Here is a 21042-nt window from a genome sequence, read left to right as displayed (position 1 = left end):
ACATATGATGTTGCACAGCTACAGTAGGGGCTGCGCAATTTTGGAATTCTGAAATTTTAACAATCAAATCTGGAGGGATTTCTGCCCAAACCTGCTGGGTTCTGAGACTTGTTCCTGAGTCTCTTGGATCATGGCCATTAAGCAGTTTGATCAGGAGCCAGAGAGGCCGCTTGTGGGTGGCGACTTGGGATCTTGTTGGGGTGGGGAGGAAAGGGCGGCTCCAACCCCATCCCATGAGGCCCCTAGTGTCTTGTCACTGCGGGCCCAACCCTGACTGTCCAATGGCCTCTGGAGAATGGCGGCCACTGAATCACCAAGGGGGAACAGGTGGAGGGACAGCACGCTTTCCCCCCCTGGGGTGGCCTGGTGACAGTAACCAGCTGCGGGGTCCGGGCGCACTTCTGCCAAAAGCTGCTGGATTTCGAGATTTGTTTCTGAGTCTTTGGGATTATGGCCATTAAGCAGCTTGATCAGGAGCCATAGATGCCATTTGTGGGCGGCAACTTAGGGTCTCGTTGGGGTGGGGAGAAAAGGGCCGGCTCCACCCCCATATCATGAGGCCCTGGATGTCTCATCACTATGGGCCCAAACCCGACCATCCAGTGGCCTTTGGAGGATGGCGGCCACCAGGCCGCTAGGGGGAACAGGCCAAGGCACTAAACCTATTCCCACCTGGGGTGGCCTGGCACCGGTAACCCATTGCGGGGACCGGACTCATCTCTGCCAAAAGCTGCTGGGTTCCAAGATTTGTCTCTGAGTCTCTGGGATCATGGCCGTTAAGCAGTTCGATCAGGAACCGGAGAGGCCTTGCCTCCAATTATATAGCTGAACCGGAGGTAGTTTGTGGGTGTGTCTCCCACATAACCAACTTTTTGGCTGTTTACTTTCTTGATAAACTTTGCCCCAAGTTTTTGGGGTCTGGCCAAAGGCACAGCAGGCCAATTTTGGGGTACCTGGAAGTCTGAAGGTGCCATCAGGATCACTGTACTCTCAATAAAAGTCACACCACAGTAAATTCGATTATTCCCAAATACCCATTTGATAAACAGAATGGTTTAGTATGTTCTAAAGTGGGTTCTCAAAACGCCTCTCTTTGCACATTAAACTACATGAAGAAAGTCCAAGGATATTGCTACTTAAAAGAAAGTCTACAATGAAGCTTTTCTGGAAAAGATTAAGAGTTTCTCAATCTGAGTCTAATAAACCAACTCTCATGATAATGAACTTGAGAGTAATTCATTAATTTGATTATTTGCAAAAGCAAACTGACTTAAAAAAATGCTGCCAGTATCAGTGGAGCTAAACATGATGCCGGCAGAGGCTTAATAACCCTTGATATACTGTCATCCTAATTTCCCCCACAGCATATATGGACGAAGCTCAGAAATAAAGTTGAATTCTGAATCCTACAAAGTAAGATACAGCACCAGACTACAAGCCCTCCTGAACGCCAATGAAAAGGATCAAGAGAAGCAATAAAAATAGTGGCCAAATATAAAAGAACACTAGGAAACTATGGTGACCTGAAAATGTCAAGGCACTATAAAAGAATGAGTCTACAAAAGGATAAAAGTTTTAAGCTTCCCTTTTCCCACAGTGTCTTCACTAAAATCTACTCTCTCCTCACCACAGATTAAGTCTGGCTTTGTCCATGATGTTCTTGCTTTCCTGCCTCTTCAGTGGACAGTTTTTCCAGTACTCAATGCATCTTAACAAGAGCAAATACTTTTTCAACATACTGTTCTGTCCTAGCACCTACTACAAACAAGGCAGTGAAGGACACCTCGCACAGGGAAGTGAAATGAACTGACTAGTGTCTTACCACAATAGTTCTCCTCCTCCAAAACTCAACTCATCTACTTCCATCAACTCATCAACTTAAAGTTCAGTCCCAGAAGTCTAGACCTCAAAGTGGTATTTCCACATGCCATTTAGTATCTTAAATGTCTCCAAAATTTGGTGGATTCAGAGCCAACACCTTTGTCCCTTAATTCAATATCTACATTAAGTTCAAAGAACTTTCATTTTAATAAATTTAGGCAATTAATAGGTGTAGCCTGACCAGTCCTCTGCCAGGTTTGTTAAAACACAGATCACTCCTCCTGCAGAGTTCTTGAATCATATGGTCTGAGACAGGGACCATGAATTTGCATTTCTAACTATTACTCAGAGGTATTGCAGCTGGTCCTATTACCAGAACTACAGACCTAATGTTTTCATTATCCAGAACCGGTTACCAACACAAATCTCTAACTCACACACAGCTTCTCCTTGATCAATCCTCTGCCCTTTGGACACCATTCTAGCACACCTGCTATGTGAACATAACCCTGCAACAAAAATCTAGTTACTTGTCCTTAGCCACTACTAAAGTCTCTACTATACATTCCTTTAATCTTGCAAATTAAATCCTGATCACTTCTCTCAAGTCCCCTCTCTACCCTCTGTCTTTCTTATTCTTGACCTAAAATTTACCTAAAATCCTAATTAACAGAAAATACAGAATTCACAAACAACTTGACACTGACAGGCCTTCTCAAGTCTTCATTTCAGTAACCTTTTTTTCCTTATAGTCTTAGAAGAATAGTCATCCTCCAGTCCAAGGTAACATTTAAACAGATTTTTTTCACTCTGCCATGGCCTCCACTTATCTGCACCAACAAACACCACTTGCCATGCATATAATTTCAAGCTCTCCCTTACAACTGGCAGAGAATGTTCCATTTTATCTTGATAGATGTCTGCTGACTGCTTCAAGATAGGATATTTATTTTCAGAAGAGGCTAAACAAAAATCCAAAAGAGATTTTTTGGATCAAGAATCTTAATTTAGCAAAGAATAGAAGGCCAATACTAAAAAGTTAGATTAAAGGTTACTAAACTGCAGACTCCCTAGGTCAGCTCTAAATATTACAAGAAAGCTTTCTTTCCATTCCTCACACAGAAGAGTGAAAAATTCTACCGTGGGAATGCTGTGGAACAATCTACAGAACAGCTATAGATAATGGAAGCTGGAAATTCCCAGATGGAAGGTTGTAGCCCTGTTGAATCCCTCTAAACTGAGTTTCATGTACTGTGACCATTTATCTGCCCAGCCTGTTGTGGCTTAGACAGCCAACATCATAAAGTCCTGGTTAGCCCCTTACAGCAGAGAGGCAGGCCAGTGCAGGTATACCTGAGGACAAGCCTACTAACGATTACAACACTTCCCATCATTTATCAGTATCTTTCTCTTAAAAATGAATAGATAGGTGGGGCCAGAGAGACAGTACAGTGGGTAGGGTGCTTGCCTCGTACACAACCGACCTGGATTCAATGCCTGGCACCACATATGATTCCCAAGCTCTGCTAAAAGGGTTCTCAAGAGCAGAGTCAGGGGTAAGCCCTGAGCACTGCTGGATGTGGCCCAAAAACCACCGCTCCCCGCCTCCCGCCCAAAGAAACCCCACAACAATCCCTGACCCCCACCAATCAAATATGAATAGATAGAGGACAGAAAGATAGTACAAAGGTTAAGGCACATGCCTTGACTGCAGCCCAACTCCTGTCCCTGTTCCATTCTCAGTATCACCTGGGACCCTGAGCATTGCAGGATGTAGCCGTGGAGGCCACCAAGCCTTCCTGAATGCCTGGGCAATCCTGGACATGCATGCTCTCAAGCAGCATCACGTCCTTAGGCTGTTGCATTGAGCAGCAGGTCCGGTTGGCTGATAATCATGAGGAACTAACTCTAAGCACAGTTGCCAGTTCCCCTCACCCCCCAAAATATCACCTCAACTCAATAGATAGTCAGGGTTACCAAACATTTGATGGAAAACAAACTAATGAAAGCCATCAGAAAAAGAGGAACATAATTAATAAAAGTAAAACTTATTCTAGAAGTTAAAAAAAAATGATAGTTAAATAGGAAACTGCAAAACAAGAAGAAGAAAGCCAAAGTCTTGTAATAAAAGTATCCAAGCTTTCTGTTGAAAAAGGTGCATTAAAACCCAAAGACAATGTAGGAAAAAACACATCAGTAGCTATGTTACGGTGGACTTCCACACACTAAAGATTAAAAATGGAAATAATACGAAGATTTCTCAAAATATAGCGTGGACGGTGCAAGGAGATAGTTTAGCCACCAGGGCACAAGTACTGGGACCCAAATTCAAAGCCAGTACCACCACAGGGGCCCCCAACCATTAGGCCCAAGCAGGCTGGTGCTGCTGGTTGTGACCCCAGGGCAACCTGAGCACTGCCTGGGGGCATTCCCCAGTAGCACTGAACTTGGAAAATAATTCAAATACTCCAGATTCTAAAGTAAAATCATCTCCAACTTAAACATGTTTTTGATATGCCAGATTTGTCAAAGATTTCTATCCATTTGCTGCTTTTCAGAAAATGACTAGAAGATGCGCTCCATGGAAAAAAAAGACAATAAAACAAGAGAGAGAGAGAGAAAAAAAACACAGGTCCCAAACAATGGGGAATCTGGTTCTGAAGCAAGCGAATGAACTCCCAGGTTGGAAATGCAGCCATCACTCTAGCCTGGAACATCTCCAAGAAAAAAGGAAACTGATTGAATACGCAAAAAGATTGCATTCATCTGGGGAACATAAAGTAACAAAATAGGAGACTAACATCCAAAATTAACCGAGATAAATACCAGGAGGTTTACTCCATGGCTTGGAGGCCAGCCGCACATGCTATGGGAAAAGGCAGCTCAGACAGAGAAGGGAGCATCAAATAAAGGTTGTTGGGAGGATCCTCCCAGGATGGGAGATGCGTGCTGAGAGTAGACTATAGACCAAACACGAATGCCACTCAATGCCTCTTTTGCAAACCACAACACCCAAAAGAAGAGAGAGAACAAAAGGGAATGCCCTGCCACAGAGGCAGAGTGGGATGGGGGGTTTGGGGGGTGGGAGGGATAATGGGATCAGTGGTGGTAGAGGAGGGAGGCATAGTGGAGGGATGGGTGTTCGATCAGTGTATAACTGAAACCCAAGCACAAACATTTGTAAGTCTACAACTGTACCTCATGGTGTTTCACTAATAAAAATTAAAAAGAAAAAAGCCCCAAGAGGACTTTCTCCGCCACCCCCCCACCCCCTTGTATGGAATATATTAATGATTAAGACATAGAAAACTAAGCGAATAAAAGAGAACCGCCAGCCCAGGGAAAACTAAACAAGTACATGAAACAATAATACCCTGCAAAAAGAAATACAATCATAATACCCTGTAAGCTTGGCTATATTATAATATATATATATATAAAATAAGTTTACATATATTACACATGCTTAGTTTCATGTGTAATCTTGAAGACCGATCTATTTATCTATATATTCAACTCTCGGGCTGGAGCGATAGCACAGCGGGTAGGGCATTTGCCTTGCATCTGGCTGACCTGAGTTCGATTCCTCTGCCCCTCTCAGAGAGCCTGGCAAGCTACCGAGAGTGTCTCGCCCGCACGGCAAAGCCTGGCAAGCTCCCCGTGACATATTCGATATGCCAAACACAGTAACAACAAGTCTCTCACAATGGAGATGTTACTGGTGCCTGCTCGAGCAAATTGATGAGCAAGGGGAGGACAGTGCTACAGTGCAGTGCTACATTCAACTCTCAACTTAAAGACTGTTTCAAATACCAACAATTAAGTCACGGTCACGGTCCTCCCGTTGTTCATCGATTTGCTCAAGCGGGCCCAGTAACGTCTCCATCATGAGACTTGTTGTTACTGTGTTTGGCATATCGAATATGTCACGGGGAGCTTGCCAGGGTAGCTTGCCGTGCGGGTGAGATACTCTCGGTAGCTTGCCGGGCTCTCCAATTAAGTAATCGGTAGAATTCTACTGACAATGTTCCATCAAAAGTCACAAGGGACCCAGCCAAATTCCCCCTCCAAGAAACTTAGAATAATTTTTAAGTGGGGCAGAAAGTTATTTCAAAAGGTATCAGAAATATTTGATACAACCTCATTTACTGTACTATTGTTAAGAAAAACTGAAAAATAATAAAAACTCTATTTGTTGGGCTGGACAGATAGTACAGTGGATGGGGAGCCTGACTTGCATCCGACCGACCCTGGTTCGATTCCCGGCACCCCATATAGTCCTGAGTACAACCAGGAATGATTCCTGAGTGCAGAGCCAGGGGTAAGCCCTGAGCACGCTCCATATGGCCCCAAATCAACCTTCCACATCGCAAAAAAACTTGTATTATATATTCTCAATATGACTTAAGATATACATATTATCTACTCAACAATGTGCCATACATAGTATAAATGCACAAAAGCAAAAGCAGAAAGTCTCATCACCAAAGCATTAAGGGTATTTAGGATGATTTTATCTCCCTTCATAAAATTTCCTATAATTTTTCATATTATCTATAATTCTCATAATAGTATTTTAAAAATTAGAAATAGCTATAATGATCTGTACAAAGTCTCTTCCAGATTTTCAACTTACCAGTAATAATGAAGATAAGCAGCTTAGGCCTGTTTCCACTCTGATCATTTATGAGATCAGTCCAGGGTCCACATTTTATAACCTGGGTTTCAACTCCACAACATAAAATGAATTCCTCATGTATAGGAATTTCTTCCTTGTTTTCTGAGTCCATTTCTAAATAGGGGAAAAAGATGAAGACTCACTAGAATGAAAAATGTTGCGTCAAAGGTAACAGCTGCGAATGGAAAGTATAAATTTCTATATATCTAGAGGGAGATGCCACAGGGAGATATGGGAGTCATAAGGATATTTAGCGATTCCTTGGGTCAGAGCGACAGTATAGTGTAGGGCGCTTGCCTTGTATGTGGCAGACCTGGGTTCAATCCCTGGCACCCAGATGGTTCCCTGCTAGGAGTCATCCTTGAGTGCAAAGCTGGGAGGAAGCTCTAAGTATTGCCAGGCGTGGTGGTGTGGTGCAAGAAACAAACTAAAAAAAAAAATATTCAGCAATTCCAGATTAGATGGTTGAAAAGAATTAACCACAAGAGTAGGGAGAAACAGGATGCTATTTCTTTGGTGAAATAAGACTGCTGGTGGTATATAAATCAAAATAGATCGGGCTTTCCCACAATGTGCCTCGCCAATTGGAAGTGACAATGACCATGGATAACGTCCACTTTCCAGCTACAGGAATCTCTTAGAGTTCTGTGCTTTTACCAGTGAAGACCAGTGTCTGAACTTTTGCCTGGCGAAGACTAGGAAAAAATCGCAAAGGTTATGGCCTATCCTTGTACTCAGAGGGAAAGTAACTCTTGAATGATCTAGTTTTTCATTCTTACCAAATGAGCTCCTTATTCCAAATTCTATACGCATATTTTATGTCTTATTAAGGCATTACATTATTCAATTATAAAATGGGTAGATGGAAACAAACAGAATATAAAGATACGATGAGGAATAATCTCCTAAATAACCAAGATAAGTGCAAAAACGCAGTCACAAGTGTCTTCTATGGTTCCTTTATCTTTACCTCTGCCTTCACTACGGTATCGACTGGACCTTGTCTCAGATTGCCAGTGTTCTTTCTTTCTGTCCGCCTCTTCAACTACCCTCTATGTGTTCAAACTCCATAATCAAGGTACCCAAGATTATAGTGGATTTACATTATTAGCCTTGCAGAATAATGGTTTAAAGCTCAGAATTGTGCCTCTCCACGGAAATCTTCAGTGAAAGGTGAAAGATGTATGCGATCTGAAGAGGCTGGCTTTACATTCTAGTTTATCTTGCCCTTGTATTTTTCCATTCCAATAGTGCTGGACAAATACCCGAGTTTCCCCTGGACCCACTTCTGCAGTCTAGTCTTAGCTGTTAGATACAGTATTGAGAGAGAGAGACATACAGAGAAGACACTGGCTAAATTTCCTTTCACCAGAATCAATTCCAAAGTTATTATGTTAAATAAATTCACAATTACTTAAGAAGTAAATGACATAGCTCAAGTTCAACTGAGCACAAAATTAATGAGAATTCAAGCAGACAAGGACTGTACTCAGTAAAAACTATAAATAATAGAACACAACTGAGAAAGAGTTAACATATACATTTAGAGAGCACTTTTTTAATTTTACTTCACACAGCCACGTAAAACAAAAGTAAAAAACATTTTTTAGGAAATTCAAGTTTGGAAATTCAAATTTTGTCTCACCTGAAAATTCGAGGTAGCAGTTCAGCAAGCTGTCAGATTAACGAATGACAGTGTGCTGTAATTATGGACTGATGGCTCCGCCTTCAGCCCCAGCCCACAAGCAATCTTTAAGAAACCAGTTTTGATAGGCAGCAAGATCTCCATTTGACAGGTGAATTCAATTTGTACAACTTAGGTAAGCCTTATTTCCTGAACAAAGCTGTTCATCTGTTATTATTAACAGAGCTTTTTTTTTTTAGTGATTTTTTTTCTTAATAGAATCTCACATGAAACTGAATATTTCTAAAACTAAAATCTACTAAAATTTGATCAATATAAGTGGTAGGGGTTAAAATTTATAACACTTACTATTTACAACTCCAACCAACAAAAACAATGAGTTGTACTCATGAATAAAAATATTTGCAAGTGTACTTATAACTGAGATACGTGTATCTTTGGCATGAAAATAACGCCTACCTTTTATTTAACCTCTTGAAAAGAATTCTACTTTATCTAGCCACTAAATAACTGAGATGATATAAAGGGATTTTTATTGCTTGGTTGTAATTTTTGGTTTTGGGAATAACCTGGCAGTGCTTAGGGCTTACTCCTGGCTCTGGATTTGGGGGTCACTCCGGATAGTGCTCAGGGAACCATATGTGGTGCCAGGGATTGAAAGGGTCAGCTGTATGCAAGGCAAGTGCTGTAACACCTGTACCATCTCTCTGGCCCAGAAATGATAAGAAGTTAAAAAAAATACAACTTGGGGCTGGACCAATAGCATAGCGGGTAGGGCATTTGCCTTGCACGCTGTCAAACCAGGTTCGATTCCCAGTATCCCATATGGTCCTGAACCCTGCCAGGAGTAATTCCTGAGTGCAGAGCCAGGAGTAACCCCCCTGTGCATCGCCAGGTGTGACTCAAACAGCCAAAAAAAAAAAAATCAAAACAAAACCCTACAACTTAATGTTGCAATACTCAGTCTTCAATTAAACTATGTAACTCTGGGCCACACCTGGCAACGCACAGGAGTTATTCCTGGCTCTGCACTCAGGAGTTACTACTGGCGGTGCTCAAGGGACCATATGGGATGCTGGGAATCAAACCCGGGTTGGCTGCGTGCAAGGCAAACGCCCTACCTGCTGTGTTATCTCTCCAGCCCCCAAACTATGTAACTCTTAAGAAGAAGCAAGAACATTTACTTTCAAAAGCACTAAATATTATCTAATACTTGCACTATTTATCAGATATATATTATTTATCAGATATATTAGACATCTTCAAATAACAAAAACTATACACATAATTATTAAAGGTAAATTGGGACTATATAACCCCACAGTTACAGAGCTGAGCATATATTTTATATGCTTTTGAGTCCTGACTTGCAATTAATTATTGTTACTCCTGGGTACTATAGTAAAAATAACTTATAAGATCTTCAGTGGCTGGACAATGAAGTTAAAGTTTATAAGGCCCAAGGAAGAGATATAAATCAATAATTAATGTCAAAACACAACTAGTACAAGCATATTCAAAAGTGACTACAGAGGCCTTATTTCAAGTTTGTTTTTATGATTAACTTAGTAGCAAATATTTACATATTTGAGAATGGTATATAACAGAGGCGAGCTAAGAGTTGATTACAATTAGAAGTTTGTTTTTTAATACACTTTACAATTATGTTTGTTCCTGCTTGAACAAGGAAAGATGAGCTTGCTTCAAAACAACCTTCCATTGAGAATAATAGGAAGTCAGAGACTTGGAAAAATTGGAAAAATTAATTGGAAAAATTAATAAAACAGCAACGGTGAAAAGAACGGTATAAGACTGTGTGATAACAAATAAAATAGAAAATCTAACATAGAGATAGAAAAACCTAACATAAATAGAAAACCTAACATAAAAATGAGATGAAAACAGAGAAGTACCTGTTCTAGAGAATAGGAATAACAAGTAAAATATATTTAAATCCAAGGCCAACAGTATTAAGTTAAAGAGAGACTATGCTAATTACCTAAAAGTAAAGAAGGTCATACTGGATAAAGATTAAACAAGTAACCAGATGCTTTCCACAAAAGATACACATTATAAGGATGCCGGGGTGGGGGGGTGGGAGGGTAAGAGATGGTCCCATGGCTAAGGCACCTGCCTTTCAAGTGTGAGGTCCTGCATTTCATCTCCTGTGCAGTCTTCATGCACAGAGCAATATCCGGGGAGCTCTGTTCGTTCTTGGCTGCTCTGCTATTGCTGATGCCCACTGCGGCAAGCGCTTTCCTGCCATGCCACAGCCAGGGGTGTGTGAGCATCGCAGCTAAAGGGTGTAAGCCCCGGTGAAGGCACAGGCTAAATGTTCGAACACAACACCCCAGCATTTGTGTGACTAAAGGCATTGCAACAGGAACATCAATACAGGGAAGAAAGCACAAAAGAGAAGGAAAAAAAAAAGATAAGGATACACAAGGAATGAAGGTGAAAAAATGAAAAACACACCGTGCAAATATTGATCAAGAAAAAGATGGTAAAAGGAATTCAGATTTTAAAGATAAACTTTAAAGAAAGATGTATAACAAAAGGGACATTTTTCAGAATGACCAATGTGAGTGTGTGTGTGTGATTGTTCAGAAACTGTAACAATTCTAAATGAGTGTGTAACTATTTTAAATTCCAAAGATATGTTAAAAACTAAAAAAGCAGGTTAAAAGTTAAACATGGAACACCATTTATTTTATGGGGAACACCAATTTTTTTAAGTGCTGAAAAAGTTTTTTTTTTGGTAGGAGTACTGCTATTTATTCAGCCACTGATTAGCTGATTGAATTGGGCATGAACTCCACCTGAAAAAGTTTTTATGAAAGAATTTTAGAGATGTGAGAGGAGCGAAAGAGAGGGACATAATTGTTCAAGAAAAAACAGGGGCTTGTCCGGAGTGGATAAAGCATCTAACACAATTCTTAGAGTACCTAGTAGAATAAGCAAAGAAGAAATTATAAAATTTTAATGTCATAAATATTTTTTCTTGTGAATGAGTTTTCTTTCTTCCTATCCAGTCCATATACATTACTCTGTGTGTGTGTGTGTGTGTGTGTGTGTGTGTGTGTGTGTGTGTGTGCGTGCATCCTACTATATTGGCTAGGACCTTATGTGCAATGCAGAATAGAAATACTGGTAATAGACCTCTTTGCACTGATATCATGTATATCGTAGACTAGAAACAGTGGTAACACACCTCTTTGTATTTATCTCAAACTCAAACGGATTTCAGTATTTCATTACCCTTAGTAAAATGTTTGCTGTGGGTTTTTTTCTTTCTTATATATCCATACATCAATGAACAATCCCATATTTAATTTGTTTCCTTTTTTTGAGGAGTGGGGGACACATCCCAAGTAGTGCTCAGGATGGGTCCTAGAAACCCCTCCTTGTAAGACGTGGACAACCAGGTTAGTTAGGGCCTGAAGATGAGGTGCTGCTTGGGCCCTTAAGTGTGGAATACCTGGACTATCTCTGAGGGGCTCAGAGACCTCCACAGAGCTAGGTATACCCCGCTGCATTGGTTGGGGAGCTGGGAATCCAACCTGGTTGTAATCACTCTACTCACCCCCAACACTTCTTTTTAAAAACAGTGTGTGTGATGCAAGATAATTTTTACTGAATGTAACTTACTTAGAAAGATGTGAAGGGAAAGAAGGAAGTACTGTTCAAGAGAAACGGTTGTCCAGACTGCAAAAGCAAGCAAAGATACAGAGACACAAGTAACAAGGTATGTGTTCAAGGGAAAACACGGGCATGGAGAGCAAGCCTAAAAAGCTTTTTTAAAGGTTAAATTTTCTAATATATGTTTTGTAAAATTTGGAATGTTTTCCTCCTTTATTCTATTCGTGTAGAATCATTGGTTGGGGAGCTGGGGATCCAACCTGGTTGTAATCACTCTACTCACCCCCAACACTTCTTTTTAAAAACAGTGTGTGTGATGCAAGATAATTTTTATTGAATGTAACTTACTTAGAAAGATGTGAAGGGAAAGAAGGAAGTACTGTTCAAGAGAAACGGTTGTCCAGACTGCAAAAGCAAGCAAAGATACAGAGACACAAGTAACAAGGTATGTGTTCAAGGGAAAACACGGGCATGGAGAGCAAGCCTAAAAGGCTTTTGTAAAGGTTAAATTTTCTAATATATGTTTTGTAAAATTTGGAATGTTTTCCTCCTTTATTCTATTCGTGTAGAATCATTACTTTTTAAATGTTTACCGCATCTTTTATTTTTGATATAGACATATTTTGGCTGTCAAGTGTAATTTTTAAAAAAAAATCTAAAAGATTAATATTAATATGCCCCATTTTATGGGTGAGGAAAACAGTGGCACATAAAATGTCTACAAAACATCAAGATGTATGGTAAATGGCATAGAAACAAACAGTTGGATGACTTCTCCCCAAATACTGCACTTTGGAATTTCAGGCTTCAGTTAAAGCCTCCACTTCCACCGGGAAGTTGTAGGGGTTATTAAATATTAAAGCAAATTCGACTGGACCTCGAAAACAAGGTCCATTTCGGACGCTGCCCGAAGAGTCCGTTCTCATGGGTGTCTGATTTAACAACCTTGGAAGAGGTTGGTCCTGCCTCGGAGCTGGAGTCCCAAGAAATAAAAGAACCCTAAGGACCCGGGCTGAGATGCAAGAATGCAAGGCTGGGTGGCGGCAGGGTGGCGGCTCACCTGCCCAGCGCTACTTAGGGGCTTAGTTGGTGCAAGGACTGAGACCTCGGGAGCCCCATGACCGGACGCTGGTCCTCCCGTCCAAAGTGTCGGACGTCCGGGTTCCACTCACTCCCCAGGGGCCCGCCCGGGTCCAGCAGAGTGGCCGCGGTTAGCAAGAGGCGAATGGAACGCAGCCAGGGGACTCCGGAACAAAGTGCTCTAAAGCCCCGAAGGAAGGGGGGGGTCGCAGCACTGCGGACGCACATAGATGCATGGCCCAGGGCTGCAACGAGCTCTGCGAGAAGCCAAAGAGAGGTCAGGGGAACCCGCCAGTCCTGGCACAGCCAAGTCCCCCGAGCTCCTCACCTGTCGGCTTAGAGAGCAGCCGGCTCTCCAGTTACAGTCCAGGCAAGGCGGCGCCGCGCCGGAAGTCCCGCCCCCTGACGTCAATACGCCGCGCCGCGCGCCGCCCGGGCTGCGGGACCGGATGGACTGCGGAAGTCCCCGGGGCTGGGATGTGTTTGACTCTGGTCCGTGGTCCAGGCTGAGCCCTCCTGGACGGTGTGTTTCTGTGTTGGGGCTTCCTCCTTCCTCTCCCTCGCAACTCATCCCCCTGAGACTTCTGTCATCTGTTTTCATCTGCTCCCTACTTCCTGTTTGTTTCTCCAGTCTCTCTCTCTCTGGTTTGTTTTTCCTCCCTCATTCCTAGCTGAGTTTCTGTTCCCCTTTCCCAACTTGGAGAAAAACGTCAGTTCTCCCGTGTTTGCAGGCTAGCCCCTGCTACTTCACGCTTCAGCAAAATAACGCAGATTTTGCAGATGTTTATCCTAGAGATGAATTTAGAACTATTCAACCCCCCCCACCCCCAGCTCCACCAAGACAAATGCCTCTTGTCAACTCTTGGATCCTCAACACTTGGAAACCTTAGTGATCAGTGTATTTCACTCCCCCAAATGCGTTAAGGGATAGGATGTAGTTTTCTAGCTAAAGGTAGACGCTGACTAGTACACTGAAATAGTGAATCTCCCACACAGTGAGAGGAAGCCTTCATCCTTTTGGAGTCAACAGCTCAGGGACAGGCAGCACCATCCAGTGAGTTGTTAGAAGTAGACTGGTACATCTCCAGTATCCCGTCCCCCCCCCCCCTTCGGTTTTTTTCTTAAATATTAGCATAATGAGTTCACTAACTGTTAATTATGAAAAGCCACTCACTGGCACTAAGATCCTTGAATGAATTAGCTCATTTTAAATCCTCACAGCAACCCCATGGGGTTAGTATTAACATATGAACATAAAGTCTGGAAAGACAAATACACAAAATAAATGAGCGATTACATTACAATGTCATTACATGATATGTTCAAGGTGTCCCTCATTACCATGCAAAACTCAGTGTTTGCAAAATTCCAATGAGTGTGGCTCACTAAGACAGCGTTTCTTTCCGTCCTTTGCTTAGGCATTTGTGGGGCATTGCTCAAATGATTTAAGGTCTCTGGTTTCATTAAATAAGCCTGTGCCAGAAAAAATTAGCCAAAGGTTTTTAATCTTTTTAAAAAATCTATCTTTCCAGATCTTTAGCTATTCAATTACCCTTTATATTACATTATGCTTGGATAAATATTCTCACTACTTCTGCCATGGTTCAAATGCTTTCTCTTCTACACCTGGACTACTCACAGCAATTTCCTAATAGTTTTCCAGTTGTCTTTTCTCAATAACTGCTGCTTCCAGAATGCTCACAGTCAATTCAGTAAAGATTTCGTTCTTTTCCACAGTATTCTGTTTGCTGGGTTATACTTCTTTTCTCCCCACTACACTCCTCTATCCTTTCCTGTGTATATCTAACCCATGCAAGGTTTACTTTTGAATGGTTTCTTTCATGCTCCCAGGTATAAGGAAGGAGGTCCTTCTTCTATGAAAGAAAAAAATATAGAAACATCATCTATACTTGGGTGTTTGTCTCCAGCACAGATATTGAGATCCTAGAAATTATTTATCTTTTTCTTCTTTAGTCATTGTATTTCCTAGGTCTAGAACAGAGTGTGATACACAGCAATTATCTATAAGCATCTTTAAAAGATTCCCTTCAACTAGGGGAGAGAGATAAGTGCCCTATGAAACCCATAGGATGCACCTGACATATATTTTGGGTAAGATTAATTTGTAGAATGGAAATTTTATGTGTATAGCTTCTTTTTCCAGAGTTGTTTTCTGATTCAATGGAGGCAGAGATTGTCCTGCAAATTGTTCTCAATGCAGACCTTTAAAAGAAGACAGGTTAACTTTCTTGTGCATGTGTTTGTTTATCTGAAGTGCCATGAGTATTTTGAAATATTATCTGGTATTACCTTTAATTGGTATTTCTCCAAATTTTAAAGTGTATAAGAATTACCGGGGCTGGAGCAATAGCACAGCGGGTAGGGCGTTTGCCTTGCACGCCGCCAACATGGCCAACACAGGTTCGATTCCCAGCATCCCATATGGTCCCCCGGGCACCGCCAGGAGTGATTCCTGAGTGCATGAGTCAGGAATAACCCCTGAGCATCACCGGGTATGACCCAAAAAGAAAAAAAAAAAAGAATTACCTGGCTAGTTTGTTAAAGGAGACATTCGGATTTAGTAGCTTTGGGTGGGGTCTGAAATTGCATTTTAAGCCAACTTTAAACTGCTGCTGCTGCTGGTCCTCATGTCATAATTATGGTGGCTCAGACTCCATGATGTTTATAGAAAAATAATTGTAGGTTTTTTGATAACCTTGATTTACAATAATTTGTTTCTGAAATATGTATAACTCACTGCTCCTACAGATACTGCACAAAGATATTTTTTGAAACATGGGCTTATATCAAAGCAGTTCATTTATGTTTTTTAAATTTAATTTTTAAATGTTTTAATTATATAGTTTATTAGAATTTATTTGCATATTCTTTCATTTATTAATTTATACAACCTTTAAATATAAATTTACAGATTGAATATAGATATTTCTGACCCGGGTTTGATTCCTCCATCCCTCTTGGAGAGCCTGGCAAGCTATCGAGAGTATCCCGCCTGCATGGGCAAAACCTAGTAAGCTACCCATGATGTAGTCTATATACCAAAAACAGTAACAACTATTCTTATAATGGAGACATTACTGGTGCCCGCTCGAGTAAATCGATGAACAATGGAAGGACAGTGCTACAGTATAGATATTGAGTACCTACCATGTACTAGATATTTTGAGTGATAGGGCTAATACAGAAGGACTGCTGCTTAAAGTACAAGCAAATAATGAATAAGTAACGTATAAGATATGAAGTAATCAAATTCAGTGTGAAATAGAGTGACTGAATTAAGTTGGGTGGTTGAGGAGGTATGTGAGCTGAACCCTAAAGAGTAAGAAATAACTATGACCCTGGGGAACATAACACTCAAGAGTGGCTGAGATTAGTACCAGGAATTTTGCTCCATGGCTTGGAGGCCAGTCACACATACTAGGGGAAAAGGGAGCTCAGATAGAGAAGGTAGCACCAAATAAGGGATGTTGGGAGGATCCTCCCAGGATGGGAGAAGCATGCTGAAAGTAGACTATGGACCAAACATGATTGGCACTCAATGCCTCTTTTTCAGACCACAACACCCAAAAGGAGAGAGAGAACAGAGGGGAATGCCCTGCCACAGAGGCAGGGTGGGATGGGGGGGGATGGGGGTGGGAGGGATACTGGGATCTGTGGTGGTGGGAAATGGGCACTGGAGGGATGGGTATTTGATAATTCTATAATTGTAACCCAAGCACAAAATTTGTAAGTCTACAATTGTACATCATGGTGTCTCACTAAAAAAAATAATAATAATAAAAAAGGAATAACTGTGATCTTTTTTTTTTCCTTTTTGGGTCACACCCAGTGATGCTCAGGGGTTACTTTCAGCTCTGCACTCAGGAATTACTCCTGGCGGTGCTTGGGGGATCATATGGGATGCTGGGAATTGAACCTGAGTCGGCTGTGTGCAAGGCAAATGCCCTACCCGCTGTGCTATTGCTCCAGCCCTGAAATAACTATGATATAATGGAAGAACAGTCCAGCTTTCCTTCCTGTACCTACAAAATTAGTTGTATAGTATCCTAAAGCAATGTTTCTTAAGCATTTTTGTGATCACCTTTTGACTTTGTTTTCCTCCTATTTCCCTTATCCCCCACTAATTATTTCGTCATAGCCCATTTATGTGATTTTCTCCTACAGTTCCCTTGGAATATCCTGAGGGACGTACTGACCCTCCCATAGGGAAATGTTGTCCTAGAACTCTATCATTGATCTTCTTTTCTAGTTAAATTCTTGATAGGTGCGTGCAAGTAGGCCTACAGCTTTATATATCATTTAAAGCCAACCCTTAAATTCCATCACCAGTCTAAACAAACTTCACGGGTTCCAGATATATAGCTGAAATAACCTCTCTGGCACTTGAAAGTCAACTTGGCATCTCAAAGTTAACACAATTTAAACATTGGTTTCCTACTCTAAAGGCAGGAATGCTTCCAAATCTGAATCCAAAGTGGAAATGAGATCTGAAAAACAGTTGATAACCCTGAAAGAATTCTCTTTCCATCTCTTGATATGAGATGCATAGAGTCAATGGGCCATCCTGTGATAAATATATACAAAAAAGACAAACCTTTGTGATGATTTCTTGATGTTGTTTCTGAGTAATTCTCTTGAGTCCAACTCTGAAGACTCAAGGGAGAATTTCTAATCAGTTTTAATTGGGTCTGTGTCTAGCTGCTGTTCAAGTATTAGTGATAATTGCTTTGTGTTTTGTACAGTGAGACCCTCTGCTACAACTAAGAAGATTCTTTTGAGCAGGCAAAATTATCTATGTAAGCACAAAGCTCTATATTTTTATCATTGCATGTCATTTTAATTTTTTTTTGCCATTATAAGTTTTTAAAATTTTTATTAGTGAAACACCATGAGGTACAGTTATAGACTTACCAATTTTTGTGCTTGGGATTCAGTTATACAATGATCGAACACCCATCCCTCCACCAGTGCCCATTCTCCACCACCAGTGATCCCAGTATCCCTCCCATTTCCTTATCCCCCCCATCCTACCCCACCTTTGTGGCACGGCATTCCCTTTTGTTCTCTCTCTCCTTTGGGGTGCTGTGGTTTGCAAAAGAGGCATTGAGTGGGAATCATGTTCAGCCTATAGTGTACTTTCAGCATTCATCTCCCATCCTGGGAGGATCCTCCCAACACCTTTTACTTGGTGCTCCCTTCTCTATCTGAGCTGCCTTTTCCCCTAGCATGTGTGGCTGGCCTCCGAGCCATGAAATGAACCTCCTGGTACTTATCTCGGCTATTCTTGGGTGTTAGTCTCCTATTTTGTTACTTTATATTCCCCAGATGAATGCAATTTTTCTATGTCTGTCCCTCTCTTTCTGACTCATTTCACTTAGCATGATACTTTTCATGTAGTACCACTTGTATATGAATTTCATGACTTCGTCTTTTCTAACAGCTGAATACTACTCCACTGTGTAGATGTACCAAAGTTTCTTTAACCAGTCATCTGTTCTCGGGCACTCGGGGTTTTTTTTTCCAAATTTTGGCTATTGTGAACAGTACAGCAATGAACATAGAAGTGCAGATGTCACTTCGACTGTACTTTTTTTTTTTTTTTTTTGCCTCTCTGGGATATATTCCCAGGAGTGGTATTGCTGGGTCAAATGGCAGCTCAATTTCTCATTTTTTGAGAATCATCCATACTGTTTTCCAAAAGGCTGAACCAGTCAGCATTCCCACCAGCAGTGAAGGAGAGTCCAGCGGCTAGTGTTCAGGGGCGCGGGTCTGGGTGGAGAGCTGCATGCCGTTTTAAAATTGTAAAAGGTTCAGAGAGGTCACTCACATGGCTGAGTGCATGCTTTATATGCTGAATGCCCAGGTTTTATCCCTGGCATTGCCTGAGCATTTCCAGGAGAGACTCCTGAGCACTGTGGGTGTGGAACCCCCCACCCCCAAAAAAATAAACCTAAGGAGTAGATGAAAATGAAAGGCTTCACCTTTAAAATAAAAAGTTCAGACTCATTGCTCATTTACATACACACACACAAACATACACACACTTTTCTTTTGGTTTGGGGGAACACCCATTGGAGCTCAGGGATTACTACTGGTGGGGCACAGGGATTATATGAACCTAGGCAGAAATAAAGGTTCCCTGTCCTTGGGTTAAGCCAGTCAGGTTCCATCATGATTCTCACCTTAAACAAAAAAACTTACTAGGGAAAGGATATACGAATACTGCTCTTAAAACAAAGAGACAATGAATACGAACTAAACAGGGAAAAATGTCTACTGTGCCATCCATTGCTTCAATTTTGTTTATCCGAAAGCTAGACTATCATTTAAGATGTCAGTTTACATCTCTCTCTCTTTCTCCCTCAGCATCATGGGGAACAGGGCATGGGCCTCCCAACTATGCTGCTCCTGGATTCTATACCCTAGAAACGGAGTGAGCCACAGCCATACCAATTCCAGGGGCATCTGGGAACATACAAATATTCACAATTGATGTTGTATTTCATTGACCTAATAATGCTGAGAAAAAGATACTATGTAGGTCCTTTTTTTTACTTAAAATGCTTTATTATTTATGAGACTGGAGACATAATACAGGAGGAAGGTCACTTGACCTTGCATGTGACTGTGGAGGCTATGTTCCTGGTTTAAATCCCTGGCGCTACCTGTGGTCCCTTGAGCTCTGATGAGGTTCACTCCTGAGCACAGGGTTAGAAATAGCCCCCAGAGCACTGCCAGATGTGACCCAAACATACCCCTGCCTCCAATTTTATTGTTTTGTGTTGATGATGGTTGAATGTGTGGTAGGGTCATGTGCTTTTGTTGTGCTCTTGCCGATTTTGGTTCCAGAGCTCCCTGGGGTTTGCAAACTTGGTTGCGGTGTTTGAACACATTTTCTTGCAATGTGCTGGAGATTGCACACTTGGTTTTGATCCTGGGAATCCCAAAAGACAGTGTTGCCAAGATTGTGCGTGTGCATATGAATTTGCTCTGGGAATTGAATTGACTGCACTCCTGCCCTACACCTGCGAGGCAGGTGCCTCGCTATTCAACTCTCCCTGGGCCCATTATGATTATTCAACCTGATTGAGTGGCAAGGGAAATGTCATGGAAAGAATGCCTCAAAATATAATTTGAGGCTCATGTAAATAGGCTAATTATGAAAATTTCAGAAATGTAAGTGACCAGGAAAGAGAGCTATTTGTGTGACAATACTAATGACTAACACTAAGTCAAGTTTTGTGCTACATGTTTTTACATAGGCCTAAAAGAGGAAGAGAAGTTTAAAGACAGGGTTCAGGATGATGATCTCAGAATGGTCCTTATTTGCCCATATCCATCTGGAATGTCTGAGTACTAGAGAGAGGATGATAGCTATAAGCAGGAAGAAGTGCAATTCCAACATAATTTATGAGAGATTTTGTGAGAGGAGATCTGAGTCTTGAGACTTGAATCACAGTGCAGTGTCCCACAGGTATGAAATGCGTGTACACCATTTACAGGGAGGAGGTTTCAGTGGAAGCAGTATAGAATACCAGGGTATTTCCTGGACAGTGTCATTGAAAAGGAAGTGGCAAACAAAGGTTGCATTGGTGACATGACTGAAATAAATTATTCAGGGATCCTGGAGGACAAGATTGAGGACTTCCCCTCTTCCCCACCCCCACCCCACTGTTGTTGAAAACACTTTTGTGGAGTTGAGAAAATATCTCCAGTTAATGGAAAGGATGGGGGGCCCATAATAGCAATGAAGAGTCACAATCATGATCACGAACCTGTTGTTCATCGATTGCCTCAAGCAGGACCAGTAACGTCTCCTTCGTCCTAGCCCTGAGATTTAAAAAAGTGCCATATTCAAGGCTCTTTCAGGGTTAGGAGAATGAGACCCATCATTGTTACTGGTATTTGGCATATTGGGTAAGCCACGGGGAGTTTGCCAGACACTGCTGTGTGGGCAGGTTACATTCGGTAGCCTGCCAGGTTGTCCAAAGTAAGAATGAGATAATAAGATATTCATAATAGCAATGAAGAGTAAGACAGAGAAATCAGCAATTTGGATCTTTTGTTAGGAATATTTCCAGTGAATGGCATGAGGATGTTATATGGATGTGAACCTATTAATAAAATATATTCCCCTTTTCTGTTATTCTACTACACA

At 41.5% G+C, this 21042-nt stretch overlaps 1 protein-coding gene and 1 non-coding gene across 2 annotated transcripts in view; both read right to left on the bottom strand.

Moving 5' to 3' along the window:
* Window positions 1-13262, bottom strand: part of LDAH (lipid droplet associated hydrolase) — a 112897-nt gene extending 99635 nt beyond the window's left edge. The window contains exons 1-2 of the mRNA XM_056127835.1: window positions 13192-13262; window positions 6458-6613 (exon numbers count right to left, since the gene is read on the bottom strand). Of these exons, the coding sequence (XP_055983810.1) occupies window positions 6458-6611 (154 nt within the window). The 5' untranslated portion in view covers window positions 6612-6613; window positions 13192-13262. The remainder of the gene's footprint in view (window positions 1-6457; window positions 6614-13191) is intronic.
* Window positions 7594-7707, bottom strand: LOC130038633 (U5 spliceosomal RNA). The gene has a single exon (XR_008794742.1). It is a non-coding gene; the product is annotated as a U5 spliceosomal RNA (small nuclear RNA).
* Window positions 13263-21042: the final 7780 nt, after the last annotated feature.

Source organism: Sorex fumeus, unplaced genomic scaffold (assembly GCF_029834395.1).
Source record: "Sorex fumeus unplaced genomic scaffold, SorFum_2.1 ptg000006l, whole genome shotgun sequence".
Lineage (NCBI taxonomy): Eukaryota > Metazoa > Chordata > Mammalia > Eulipotyphla > Soricidae > Sorex > Sorex fumeus.
Note: the sequence above shows the minus strand (reverse complement) of the source record. Positions and strands in the feature narration are given on the sequence as shown.